Source organism: Tauraco erythrolophus, chromosome 4 (assembly GCF_009769465.1).
Source record: "Tauraco erythrolophus isolate bTauEry1 chromosome 4, bTauEry1.pri, whole genome shotgun sequence".
NCBI lineage: Eukaryota > Metazoa > Chordata > Aves > Musophagiformes > Musophagidae > Tauraco > Tauraco erythrolophus.
Window position 1 is genome coordinate 10359549 of NC_141468.1, and position 14056 is coordinate 10373604.

The 14056-nt window shown below is 38.8% G+C and overlaps 1 protein-coding gene across 1 annotated transcript in view; it reads left to right on the plus strand.

The window, feature by feature from the left end:
- The window catches only part of SEMA3A (semaphorin 3A), a 169876-nt gene that overhangs the window by 105193 nt on the left and 50627 nt on the right, over nt 1-14056 (plus strand). The window contains exons 6-7 of the mRNA XM_086611182.1: nt 575-668; nt 6982-7101. Of these exons, the coding sequence (XP_086467308.1) occupies nt 575-668; nt 6982-7101 (214 nt within the window). The remainder of the gene's footprint in view (nt 1-574; nt 669-6981; nt 7102-14056) is intronic.

A 14056-nucleotide genomic window follows, 5' to 3' on the forward strand; every position in this document is an offset into this window, starting at 1 on the left:
ATCCCCATATGCTTTGCCCTCAGCCTGTATATTTTAAAAGTTTCGTTGCATAGTACTGAAAAATTAAAAAAAGCACTCCTGATACAGTTAAAATTGAATTTGAGGATGCATGAAACAGTAAGTCACTAAATACTCAGGTTAGGAAAAGCAGAATTTAGCATCATATTATGTACTAATCTACACTTGCAGAGCATTTCAGAAAAGTATAGTCAGAGAAAAATACTTTTTATCTTTTTTCGGACAAAAGTTTCAAATTCCATCTTCTTCAGTTACTTTATTCGAATGTATTCTCAGTGAAAGCAAAAAGAATTTAATGAAACCATGTAAATAGTATGTGAAGCAGAATAGATGAGCACAAGCTGTGCATGTGTATTTGTACTTTGGACTAGCCTTCAGCACAATACTGATTAGAAGGTGAACACTTTTGCCAGATCCTCACCTAGTGTAATTTGACTTCCCTGAAACCACAAAACCCAGTATGAATCATATATGCTGCACTCTGTTTAGTTCAACTTATTTTTAGTGTTCTTTCATCAAATAATGTTGTTTTTCCTTTCTTTTTTCCATGCCACAGGACAACATTTTTAGAATGGAAGATTCTCATTTTGAAAATGGCCGAGGGAAAAGCCCTTATGATCCTAAACTGCTGACGGCTTCTCTTTTAGTAGGTAGGTGCCACAATACAAGTTCAATCAGATGTGCGTTCACTGTAAATAATTGCCAGTTTTCTGCTTTTTTTTCTACTTGCAGTACTTATGATAGGGCTTTGTTTTATGCATTTTGTTTCCAGGCTAAAGTCATTCTGGTTTCATTTTTAATATAGTTGACCCAGGCATCGTGAGAAACAAGGTGAGTATATATCGAGATCCAGGTATCACGAGAGATGCTTTATATGGCTGTAAGATCTTGGTTCTGCAAAGGGTTTCTCCTCCTCAGAGCTGACTCTGGAGGTATTTTCATCGCCCAGTTTACAGGCTGGTGACACTGATGGTCACACCAGTACAACTGAGAGCGAAGTGAGATCAGAAATAAATAATTATTTGCATGAGTTTTGCTGCCAAGAAAGATCTATCACCTAACTGTACTTGCATGTGAGCTGGAGATATGCAAACAGCCACAGGTCCAGGCCATAAGATGAGGCTTCAGCTGAAGTGATCTATCTGACTGTGAATACAATTAAACTCCTGGCCTGAACAGAGGGATTTCACTGAATTAGGAATTTTTGAATTAGTAATACTTCGTTGCATGGAATATGTAAGTATAAAGCACCTGGACTGTGTTAATCTAATTGAACTAATCAGATTGATTGAATTTATCTAATTGATTTAATTTACCTAATTGAATTAATTGTGTTCATTGTTCTTTCTTCTTTACAAAGAAGGCAAAAAGATGGTTTTTGAGAAGAAATTAAGAATGAATCGATTCTTCTTTCCATAACGACTCTGCCCAGTTGTAGCCACTTTAACCTTAACATCTAACTTTCTGGCAGTTTATTACAACTTCAAATCCAATGGGGCAACAATAGTTTCAGAAAACTGCAGATTCTCTTATCTCAGAGATCTTTGGGAAATGACACATAACCAAATACATTAGTTGCTCCAGGACTTTGTCCACATTGTTAGTCTAGGGCCTTACCTACCATCTACCCTTATTATATTTACATTGCATTTCAAAATTAAGCTATTCAAAATAAACAGCAACAAAAACTCAGTCCTAAGTGTGCCTCATTTCCTGATCTTCGAAGCCCCTTATGATCCCAGGTGATGAGCTACCCTGGGGACACACACTTTTAACAGGAAAAACAGGAAAGACATCCACGTCTTGCTCCAACTTGTACCCTGTACAAACAGAAAGGAAAAAAAATGTGTGTGTAAAAGGCCAGTGTATAAATTAGTGCCTGGAGCGACTTGAATTTGTGGCAGAGCTACTCTCAAGGGAATGGCTTTACTATTTACTTTAATATACAATAAAGAAAGAGAATGATGACAAGCCAGTATTACATGGTGTACCCGGTATGCAACTGCACAAAGTCAACAGCGTCTAGCTTTTCACATTCCTTCTTTTTTTTCAGTCAGTCCGGCACAAATATGATTATCTTATTTCCCTTGGCTTAGATTTCATGTCTTTAAAACATCTTTGCTTTCTTGAGCCCAATCCCTATCACTATAATTTTCACTCCATGTATTTTTTCTCCTAATAAACAATAGACTGATATTTTGTTTTGAATCAGGCTTCGATTAGAGCCATGGGTGTATTAGAGCTATAGAAAATGGTGCAAATTCAACATTCAAAGCCAGTGACTAGTTTCTACTTCAGTAACTTATAAAAAACTCAGGGGAAAGCTAAAATTAACATTCCTGTATCCTGAACGTGAACACCCTTTCTTCTCTGCCTCTTCATAGCTACCTCACAGTCATATTGTGGTAGTGATTATAATGCTGCAGTTACTTCAGTCCTTCACTACAGAGGTTCCCCTGATATTTCAGAAAGTATTCACCAGATTCACCAAAGGTTTGCAATGACTTACTCTTATCTTTGCCAAAAAAGCATGAATTTTATGTGAAATGATGACCCAAAGGAAAATAATTTCCTTCCCCAACATAGGTGAGGAACAGGGAATGAACTGGCCAAGCGCTGACTGCATAGACAGGTTTGGTCCATCTGCTCTCCGAAGTAGGTAGCACTAGAGTGAAGCAGTGAACAGGCCTATGAAAGCCAGAGGAGTCTCTTGACCACAAATGCCTCACACCAAGAAGAACATGGATGGACTTCCTCCTTTCTTCTAAGCTGAATGATAGACCAGCTACTCCCAGCCCCTCATATGCCAGAAGTATTTGTCCTCACAAGCAACCATGGTTTATCTTTGGTTCAAGAGGGAAACTGTAAAACAATCACCCAGCGTCCATTAAAATGTAATGTTATAGCTAAGAACACGATGTAACCATCAGGAAGATAAAAGAAGGCTGAGAAGTAAGAGAAATTTATATGGTTAAATACAGGAGGGAAAAATAACCTCTGTAACTCATCAGAAACGCTAAAGAGAGATTTTGCAAAGTGTGGAAGAAGAGTATGTTCTCAACTCTGTAACTAGAAGGTAAATATTAGACAAGTGAAATGTAGTTACCCAAGCTGGAGTTTGGGCAAATCACCAAGGTTAATTTGCAAAAAGTAATTTAAGATCTTTAACAGTCATTAGTGGTCAGGTTTCCTATTTTATATTTCAGCTGAAATAAACTCTTATAAGCATAAAAAGGATCTTCGGTTTTCCCTCTCTCCTAAAAAAAAAATAATATTTGGAGAAAAAAAGAAAAAAAAAACAAGACAAAACAAAACCAAAACAAATTGTTCATCATTATTAAATTGTACCAATATTTTTCCGGTATACATTCCTTGTCCATCCACCTGCAAACATTTTTCATTATTTTAAGAGTTGTTCATTAAAGATCGCTATTGCTACTCTACTCTAAAGTAAACACCAGCTGGGAACGTGATATAACTAGTTCCTAGTAACGTAAGACATCATTTAGCTATTCCCATCTATGTGCTGCTAACTAAACAATCTCCATTTGAGCGGGCTAATGCATGGAAATGTAGAGACTAAGCAGTCCCTGGGCACCACTAGTGTATATTCCAGGGCAGGAGGAAAATGAGAGGCAGCGGAGTTTTCAAAGAATGTAATCACAGGAGAGAATTGTCACTGAATGTATTAGTCTAAAGCAATTGTATTGGGACAGTTGAAAAACCTCAGAGAAGGAGGCAGCATTGTCCCATTGTCAGTCAGTTGCTCTTTAGGAAATGACCCTTTGGGATTTTCAACAGCTCTGATGATCCAGAATCATCAAAAAGTATTTAGGTTCCCGTGTATCAGTGGTGTTTTTTTAAAAAAAATTACAACTTTTTAAAATTATTATTATTTTTTAAATCCGTTTAGGTGCCTTAATACTCCCAAATATGTATCAACGTGATCTGAACTATAGTGTCTTTTTACCAAGGAAAAATGTTACTATCCTATTTATTAGAAATTAGAACTCTATGAGGTTCAAGATTTTAGAGTTTATTCTACTTTCTGGGGAGCTTTTGTTGTTGACTTTAAAAAGAAAGAAGTAAATGCACTACTATCTACATCTGAAAATCTTAACTTCAGTGAATAAACCTACTAAACAAAGATAGCAGATTTCACTCGGGAACCCTTTTACCGGTGACAGCAATCAGGACATTCAAGGCTTGGTTTTGCCTATCTTTCCCATGCATTCAACTTTCTTATTTCTTTCAAAAAGGAAGCTTAACTCTTCTGTACTTTTCTGAAGCCCATTATTAACAAAACTATTACACTATCACCACTGACAAGAAAGTACCAGCCACAAAAGCCTAGTAGCATGAAATAGTCTTGGGTGGAATTAAGTCAAACATGTTATATGGTTATATGGGTCTTACAGTGGTGTTTATATATTGAGTTAGAAGTTGAGTTGCTGAAACCCCTTACAATTCTGAATATTGCAAATATATCATTTTAATAAGTTTTTGAGCTATATTTGTTTTAATTCTAATAATGTAGTATTAAATATAGATTTTTTTCCATTCTCGATTGACTTTTAGATCTGTTGATAACTAGGAAACAAAATAGGGCTGCTTGTTTTTTTTCTTTCCCCCTTTGATTTATATTGACTTATCAGAACTCACTAGGGACTGAAAGACAAAGAAATGAAGATAAGGTTAAAGAAAGGTTAAGCACAGCGTCAAAGCCTTTTTCACAAGCAAAAAGGTTTTGCATTCTTTAAAATCTCAGCTGCATACCCTGTACATAATAATCACTATAATTAAGTGATTGTCTCCCCTTTTAAAAAAAGTTGAAAATGACATAGAGGAATGATAAATCGTTAATTAATGATATGCTGTTCTGTTTCACTTCTGATTACACCTCCTGCTGGGCACGACTGATCTATTTGTTTCTAATCTCTGCTGTGAATTCATTCAATTCCACGCCTTTCCGCTATCATGTTTTCACCCTTCCTGACTTTCTTGACTACCATATGGTACAGAGCCATCGTAGGTTCAATTGATAATTTCATGGTGTCAGTGTTCTAGGGAAAAGATGCCAGTGATATCCAGTAGGCATGCTTGGACATGGTTGTCCCACCATGGAAATATCTAAAATTGCCATGAAAATTATAAACTTGTTCCTAAAGGATGTTTTAAAATGAGGATATGGTACAGTTCATCATGACCATGAAAAATTTATTACCTTAGCTTAAAGAAAGAGTTACTTTATCTTCAAACTTGTCTTTTTCACAGAAGACCCATTTAAGATGGGTAGCTTGAAAATATAATACTTTTTAATTCTATATTAAAAGTATAGGGTAGGATGTCTTGGTTCACATATGGGTGTAAAAGGACACAGTCTTAAAAATGCATTTGTAGCAATTTCAGTTTAGAGTAATTTCATGGATAAGCTTTACATTAATGCCAGAAAGATACATGTTCTTCAATCCCTGGTTGTTTTCTGTGGGTCTAATTGCTATGTACTTATTATTATTCTCTTTACCAGTTGGCAGGTATTAACTTGACCTGGTCCTTTGAATTATGAGTTTTATCTCCAGCTAGGCTACATATGTGCCATTTGTGGGCTGAAGTATCACAAGTCAATTTTTAATTCACTTGTTCACTGTGATATGCATGGGGTCAAGGTAGCAGGGAATGATCTCATTTATTCTGTCCCTAAGCTGTTGCCCTTTGCCAGTATCACAGTTACAAAGGTGGCAAGAGGAGAAAGGCATGTTCTGTCTTTCCTGTAGAGTATACTGTTTTCAAAGGATTTTCTTGCTCAGAAAAAAAAAAAAAAAGAAGAAGGGGAAAAAAGGAAAGGCAAAACAAAACGAAATATCAACCAAAATATAATTTCTATATGAAAAATTCAAAGGACTTGATGACTGTAGCTCACCAGCCTGGGCTGCGGCACCAGGGACGCTGTTGCATCTTCCGCAGCCAGGAGGAAATGGCCTGCCTCTTGTGGGCAGGATAGGTACCTTGAGTTGAGTGGTTAATTAGTAGTTCATTAGCTCAACTCAGTCCAGCTGGATAAGAATGATTAGTGCCATAATTCCCCCTTTTTGTTTTAGTATTTTTTGTTTTCACAAAGGCTTTATGGTGAGCAGAGACCCGGCCCATTCATCCAACTCCAGCACGCTTCCCTTCCGCGAATACCACATCGGGGCTTGCGTCTTTACCTTCTTCTCCGAAGGACTCTCGCTCAAGCTCCCGGCTCCGGCTCTTTTGGCTCGGGCTCCTTAGGCTCGGGCTCTCGGCTCGGCAAGGGAGTCGGGGCTTCCCAGGGCTTTCCAGGGTCTCATCGATGTTCACCAGTTGTTGCTCACCAGCCTGGGCTGCGGCACCAGGGACACCGTTGCATCTTCCGCAGCCAGGAGGAAATGGCCTGCCTCTTGTGGGCAGGATAGGTACCTTGAGTTGAGTGGTTAATTAGTAGTTCATTAGCTCAACTCAGTCCAGCTGGATAAGAATGATTAGTGCCATAGATGACTTTATGAACCAAGAGTGAATGAGCTGGACTCTTCAATTCCCAACCTGGTCACAAAAGCCCAGCAGGTCTCCAGTCCGAACTCCTGCTTAAAACAGGGTAAATTCACAGTTAGGTGAGTTTTGGGGGGGCTCCATGCTACTGCCTACCAGGGATAGGCGTACAAGCTGTCACTGTTCCAGCCTAAGAATCCAGACGTATTTTTGGAAAGTGGCTGCACTAGCAGTCGGGAGATACAGCTCATTTGAGAGAGGTTACAGTTAAGGTCTGCAATGAGAAAGTGGGTCTAATCACGTGTTTTCAATGGCCACACATTGCATACGGCTTATTGCTTTGTAATTTTCTCGTTATCCCTATTAGTGTAATATAAACACAGGACTGACAGCTTTCTCTGACTTACCATGACTGGAAAATTGAGAAATGTTGCTTACAATTACATCCTCCCGCAGATGGAGAACTGTACTCCGGCACAGCGGCAGACTTCATGGGCAGGGACTTTGCCATTTTCCGAACTTTGGGGCATCATCATCCAATCAGAACAGAGCAGCATGACTCCCGGTGGCTAAATGGTATGTAAAATGTACATTTATCCGGTTACGTTCATCTAGCCGTTAAAGACTAGCACACAGCTTCGTTCCAGCAACATCTGTGACATATACACCCCTCTTATTTGGAGCAGAATTGTGTCTTAAACCAGTTAAACTAATCAAAAGTGATTTATAAAGAAGCATTTTTGTTTTAATTGCATTGAGATTTGTGGAGTGTGATTAAATTTAAAACATATACAGACACTACGGCTACCGCAGTCGTGCCACAGGAGCAGATTGCTGTAGGGTGCAAGTTGGACAGAAGCTCAAGGATTGTGGAGGCATCAGCCACACGTCAACACAAAGTAGCTACAGAGCCCTGGGCAGGACCGTGCCTTGAATAGGCTTTAATTTTTGGCTAAATTGAAAGAAATCTGACACTGGCCACCAAAGTCCTTCAGAAAGTGAATCAGCAGAGCTTCCTGAGCAGGCCAGAGTTGTCAATAGTTTGGAAAAAGTGAAAGGGGTCCTGGGCATTCCAAACTATTGAGTTTCAAAGCATGCAATGGTTTAACAAGGCACAATAGCTTGCAGTGTTGTATGGATATTACTGATCAGGCCTGTAGTTGGTTGTTTGCGTGTATGGGGGGAGAGGGATAGTTTCAGAGAAAATCTGGTTTTGGCTTCTTGTACCAAGATACTTTAAAATGCATGTGAGTACTGTATCCATTTTCTACCGAAGTCAAAATCCCAATAACTTAAATGGAATTACACTTGGCTTTAGCTATACAAGGATACGAGCATTGGGAAACGAGAATTCATCATTCGAAAAAGCTGACATTTGACTTAAGTGAGCCAGGAGTACTAACTGCAGTTACTCTGAGTTAATTTATATTTTAATTTTTGAAGAGTTGACTAGCCACTTTTGCTGTACAGGCTGCTTGCATCTGCACTCCTGTTTTTGAACTCACAGAGTATTCTCAGATACTCCTAGCCATATTATTTATGTCTGTGCTGAGGTCCAGGTTTTCTTATGTGGTTTTGCAATTTAGTACAAACTGTTGATGCAAATTTTTAATATGTAAGTGCAGACTGTGTTTTAACAACACAGTTTCTTATTAGCTGCAGTCAAGAGCTTCTAGTATCATACTGGTTATCATGTTAGCTGTATATACAATCCATAACAAAACCGATCCCTGACTCATAATTAAAATCACAAAGTGTGATTGCAGGTTGGATAAACAATTCTATTTATGACGTATGCATTGGATATATGTATCAGATAAATGTGTATATGAAAAATTGTATTAGTCTATATTTTCATAGGACAAGTTGTATCAATCTGACTTTTGTCCTCTTAAATTTAGTTTTGTCATAATTCATGTGTGCTACTGTGAAGACAGATTGAGGTCTATCACATTTCAGTTCTGTAGTCCATGCTTGCCCACTAACCTGAGAATATTGTTCATTGATTTATTTTATTATAATAATAGACAACATTTCTGGACTTCAGGAGACAGTAAAATACAGTGTTACAGACATATCCATCTATCTTGGTACCTGATAGAATAATGATATGTTAAAGATAACACAACACCCACTTTTGTTATGATAGTCATGCTGACATAAAGCCCAATCATGCAAGCAAAATCTGCTTTTGTGCAGTACGCTTGCACAATGACAGCTGAGTCAGGAGGATTTATGCAGTGGGAAAGCACAGCCATTGTCCACAGCCCCTGTACTTCATCGCTGCAAATGTGTCATTCCTTTGTGGATTCAGTTATCAGTCTTTCAGCACTAAATGTGAGAACTGCTTTTCCCAAATTAGCACCAAGGTTACATCCAACAGGGTACAGAAACCACGACTGCTTTGTGCTGGAGATGAAGAGGAGAAGATGCACAGAAAGAGCTGATGAACCTCGAGCTCTCTAGAATTCAAGTATCATCCAAAATGAGTGTAAAAGTAGAAAGGCAGCATTTATCGTAGGACAGGGTGAAGATGATTTTCAACTCTAAGTGTAGTTTCAAGGTAATTTAAAAAAGGGAAGAATCAAACTGAGGCCTTTAGAAATTATTCTCTTAACTGTCTATAATTTAATAGAGAATGATCCCTAAGTACATTTTTGAAATCTATCTCTCCATTGCAACTTAATAAGTTTACATTCCTAATATGGAAAGGTTGGCTTAAAATCTGCACTACAATGTTCCTATTAAAGGCTCTAAGACTTTACTGTTAATTTCCCAGTGATAAGGTACTGACAGCCTTTCCACACAACATCTAACAGGGAAATCCAAAAATGATAATTGTTTGAGTTTGAAGCTCTGCAGGCATGCCAGGTCTTTGATTTTTTTTTTTTTTGTTGTTTGCATCTTTTAAATATAATTATAGAAGATTTGTGTTTGCACGTATTTGAAGTAGATATAATTTAATGAAACAAGCTCTCATTGAAGGACAAGGCATACTCTACTTTCTTAAAGATCTGTATAAACTGGTTTTGGACCTTAAGTTTGCAGACCTTTATACATTTTTTAGTAAAGACATGCATCGCTATTCACTGGTGGGTTTGCTTTTCTAGTTGCTTTCTGCAGTGTGCTTAGCCTCAGGTTAAAAACCACTATTCTAATGGACATATAGTGAAAGCTGGATAAGAACAGCAGTTCTTACCAAACTTACAAAGAGAAATCTTCATCTCAGTGGAGTTTAATAGCTAGGCAGTGCGACATCGAGTTCTAAGTCCTTGCTAATGTTTACTTCATTCAGAGCAGGAACTTGAAACTGCTTTTGCCATACTAAGGCTAAGGTCAGAGCTGACAGGGTGCAGAAAACACAGCTGTTTGGTACCAAAAATGGAGAGGAGAAGACAGTTGCAAATGAAGAGTTTGCAGATTTTTCCCAGAATTTAAATATCGTCCTGAACTGACGTAAAAGTAGGACAACATTGCACAGAGCAATTAAGTTTTTGGATTTAAGTGTGAACATAGAGTTCCTACAGAGATCACACAGTCACTTTTTGGAGATGCTCCAGCTTTCATAAGAAGTTAAATGTTGCTGGGAAGAGAGCTTTGAACTGTGCCCAGCCCAAGGGAAGGTGCTGACCAGCAGCTCTTAAAGACTTTTAAAGTCTTTTAAAGATATTAAATACTCACAGGCTTCTAAAGACGTTTCATTTTGTATAAATAATTAAACAGTCTCCAAGCCAAATAAAGCAAGGGAGACTGATTCTATAGCCATGTAGTCGGGGCATTCATCTAGAAGGTAGAGACCCATACATCAGTCATTGTAGCAGTGTATATTTAATTATTGATTCAGAGTTGGCCAGATGTGACATGGAGGCATTTGCAAAAACACAGTAAGATAAGTTGTTGCTGAGAGAAGTCATCTTGGATACGAAAAACTGCAGTTCAGTGCCCCAGACTGAATCATGTACTTTGTTATACACCATGCACATGCTCACCCTGGATATTATTGGCTCCTCTGGTAAGTGCATGGTGTTTCTCTGCACAAAAAGGTTTGACAGTCTAAGTTGGTCCCAGTGAGGGTCAAGAATAGTTTTGAACTCTCAGAAAAAGAATCTTGAAATTGAAAAAAACATCTCTTGTCCAGCTTTACTATAAGGAGCAAAGGCTTTGATGTTGGACATATATCTTACAGAGTCTTGCCTATAGGCAAAAACCGTGTTTTCCTTTAAATGTGCCATTGCCTTTTATAGTCCCCAGCCATCAGAAGCTAATGTTATTTCAAGAAAGTGTAGATCAGATCCCGCTCCTGTGAACCACTTTAGCAATAAAAAAAGATGAGTAGGAGGCCCGAGCAGGTGGGAGCAGCTTCCCCTGGTAGCAGGGAGTTCCCTGGTGAACTACAGGCAGCGTTGGCTGTACATCATCGGCGGCAGCATTCCTGCGAGGGCTGAGGGCATGGCTGGAGGCAAGAAGGCAGAAATGGCAGTGCAGTGTACCAAAGCAAATGCTAAGCAACGCAACAGTAATGTACTGAAGGCAGTTTTCAAACTGAAGATTAGGGGAGTGGAAGGAAAGCTTGGAGCTGCTCTCATCTTCCCTGACTTCAGCACAGGGGATCTGGCCTTAAATTGTTAACATTTTGTAAAACGAATAACCCTAAACATTTATTTTAAAAGCAAAACAGAGCTGGGCTGCAGAAGATCTGAAAGGAAATGAAATCACCAAAGCTGCATTCAGACAGTATTATGAATCTGGTTTACACCCCAGAAAAGTGAGGGAATACTGGCCTCGCTCGCCTTCTTTACTAGACCTGGGGTTAAGAGAGACTGTCAGTCTGGATTTCCAGCCTTGGCTTGGAATTTCCGTGCTTTTTATGGGTTTAAATCAGCTCTATGATATTATTTTAGCATACTTTCCATGGCTTAATTTTTAAAGTGGGGTAGTAGCTGTGCTTAGTCCCCTGGGGTTATTGTCCTTGGTAATCTTTACGGTTCCATAAACAGCTGAGAATTATAGAAGCTGAGCGACTGTTCAATAAAAAAGAAAATACCCTCTTAAATTTCACAGGCTCCAAGGCAGGAAACATGGACTTGATACTCTCCTGGCATTCATACAGAACTTTAGCCATCACTTTATGTTGTTTCCGCTTATGGCAGTTTGTCGGATGTCCCAGCACTGGCACCATACACACATAATTTTGAATATATATGTGTTGCACAGTAGAGGAATGTATAGCAAGAGAAAGACAAGATTAAAGCTAGTTTATAGTATTTTTACCTCTGTATTACAAAGTATTAAATGTGTCAAGATGTTTAGAAATGAATATTAGTTCTCTTGCAACTGCATTTGCTGAGACTTGGATGTGTTCTTGCTGCATCCTTGAATCTATAATTTGTCTTTTGTCACCCACACCAAATCCTTTTCCCATCTATACATACCCACTGACACCTCCCTCTTCTGTGCCACTCCCTTGTCCTTAAATGCCTTCCTAGTTTCCCACATTCCAGATCACCTCCTACACATTCCCAGTCCAGATGTGCAGAAGGCACTAAAGTACATGCCACCAAAGGTAACCAGATGTCAAAAATGAATGGCCTGCCAACGTAGATACGACCCAACCATTCTGATACCTGGGGGTTATTTCCTAAAGTGCATCTGAGATATTCTTGGAGAAAGGAGGTGATGGATGCTACAAGTACAATACATCTCCAGCAAGAAAAGAGCTGCTAAAATAAAGGACATTTTTAAAAAACAGGATATGGACTGCATATGAATATATTTAGTCTTCACATTAGAAGTCTTCCACCATGGAGGGAATGAAATGAGAAAAAGCTGCCCAATAGAAGCAGTCAGTGAGGCAGCCTAGCTGATTTTGAGAGGAACTTAGATAACAGTTTCTGTGTTGTCATATAGCATGCTTGCCTGACATCACAAGGGATTGCAGTGAGTAGACTAGGAAGTCTCTCTCAGGTCTGTGTTCCCCTAAGTTTACAAGGACGTATTTGAACCATCTTACCACTGAAAACAATGAGGAGACTTTGAGTGTATTTTTTGTTGTTGTCCTTTTGTGTTGTTTTTTTCCCCCACAAGGATCTCTTGCATTTAAAATATGCATGCCTATATTTGAACTAAATTAGTCAGCTGATATCTCCTATCATGCAGGCTGGGGTATGGACCGCGTCCCACACTTTCCCACCGCTGATTATAGAGGCAAGAACAGCTCCGACCCTTGCAGGAACAAAACATGTCCATATATGCAAGTCTCATTTCTCACTCAATACACCCTCCCTCCCCCATTCCCATTATCTTCATTGCTAAGAATAGTAATAAATAATTTCACAGTGATAAATTCCATGTGTGACAAATGCTAATGTCACCTAACACAGTGCTAGGAAGTACTCAGAAACTATGGTGACGGTGGCATAATAATGTGAACAGAATGGCATACAAACTCAATTTACAGGGTTTTTTTCTCCCTTAAGTCTGTAGATCCAAATCTGAGAGACTGCATATGAATTTTAAATTGGTTTTCTCATTGCAATCTAACAAGTCTTTTCTCTATACATTTTTATTACAACCCGTTCTTTTTCTCTTGGAAGAAATGTAGAGTTTCTGAAATCCCTAAATAATCACTTCTTTCTTAATGTTATTAATTGATGTTTATACTCGCTGACCTCAAATGATTACAACTCAGGAAGCCATAGGTCCAGCTGAATACTCAATCAGAAGATACTCATGTATTTGAACCAGTTGACTCATCCTGTCTGATAACTGTTCCCTGTATCTCTACACAAAGTCAGAGAAGCATTTGATTCAGAAATCAAACACTAAGTGACAATTAGAGAATGTGCTTTTCAGTTCCTCTGGATGTGAGGGAGATCATGAGGATGGTAGGTAAAGATAACCAGAAAAATTATAATCTCCCATCAAGTGGTCCGAATGAAATTATTTTTAATCTTTCTAGGAAATAGATCTCTCTCTTTCTTCCCACCCTCCGACCTCAGTTTAGGATTAGGTCATTTTCCTCATTTAATTTCAGTGCTGTGGATGAGATTTTGTTGCGTTTAGGTATGAAAAATTGGTGAAAGTAGCCAAGGGATAAGTTTTGAGGCTGAACTGGAAAAAGCGGCTAGGAAAGATGAAGCAGAAGAGGACATTCCCCTGGTTTGACCGCACGTTTTGAAGACTTCCTGACACTCTAGAGAATATGACCTGGGGCAAAAAGAGTTGCATCAGTAAACATATTGGTCTGAGCTATAGCCACAATATGCTTGGGGAAGTTAGGATACAAATTACTCCAGGAACACATGACTTATGATATGTGTATATTACACGGTTAACCATGGGCTCATTTATGGGTTTTAGCTTGGTCAGCCTTATTATCCACACCAAAAAATAACAGCTGGGAGTGTAGATTAGAAGCCCTGCTTTGCTGCAACTCATACTGTGACTCTCTTTAAAGAGCGTATAGGATCAAAAATAATGGGAGAGCTCAGAGTGCTTTGTCCACTGTTTCCGCTGGAGAGCAGAGAAGTTT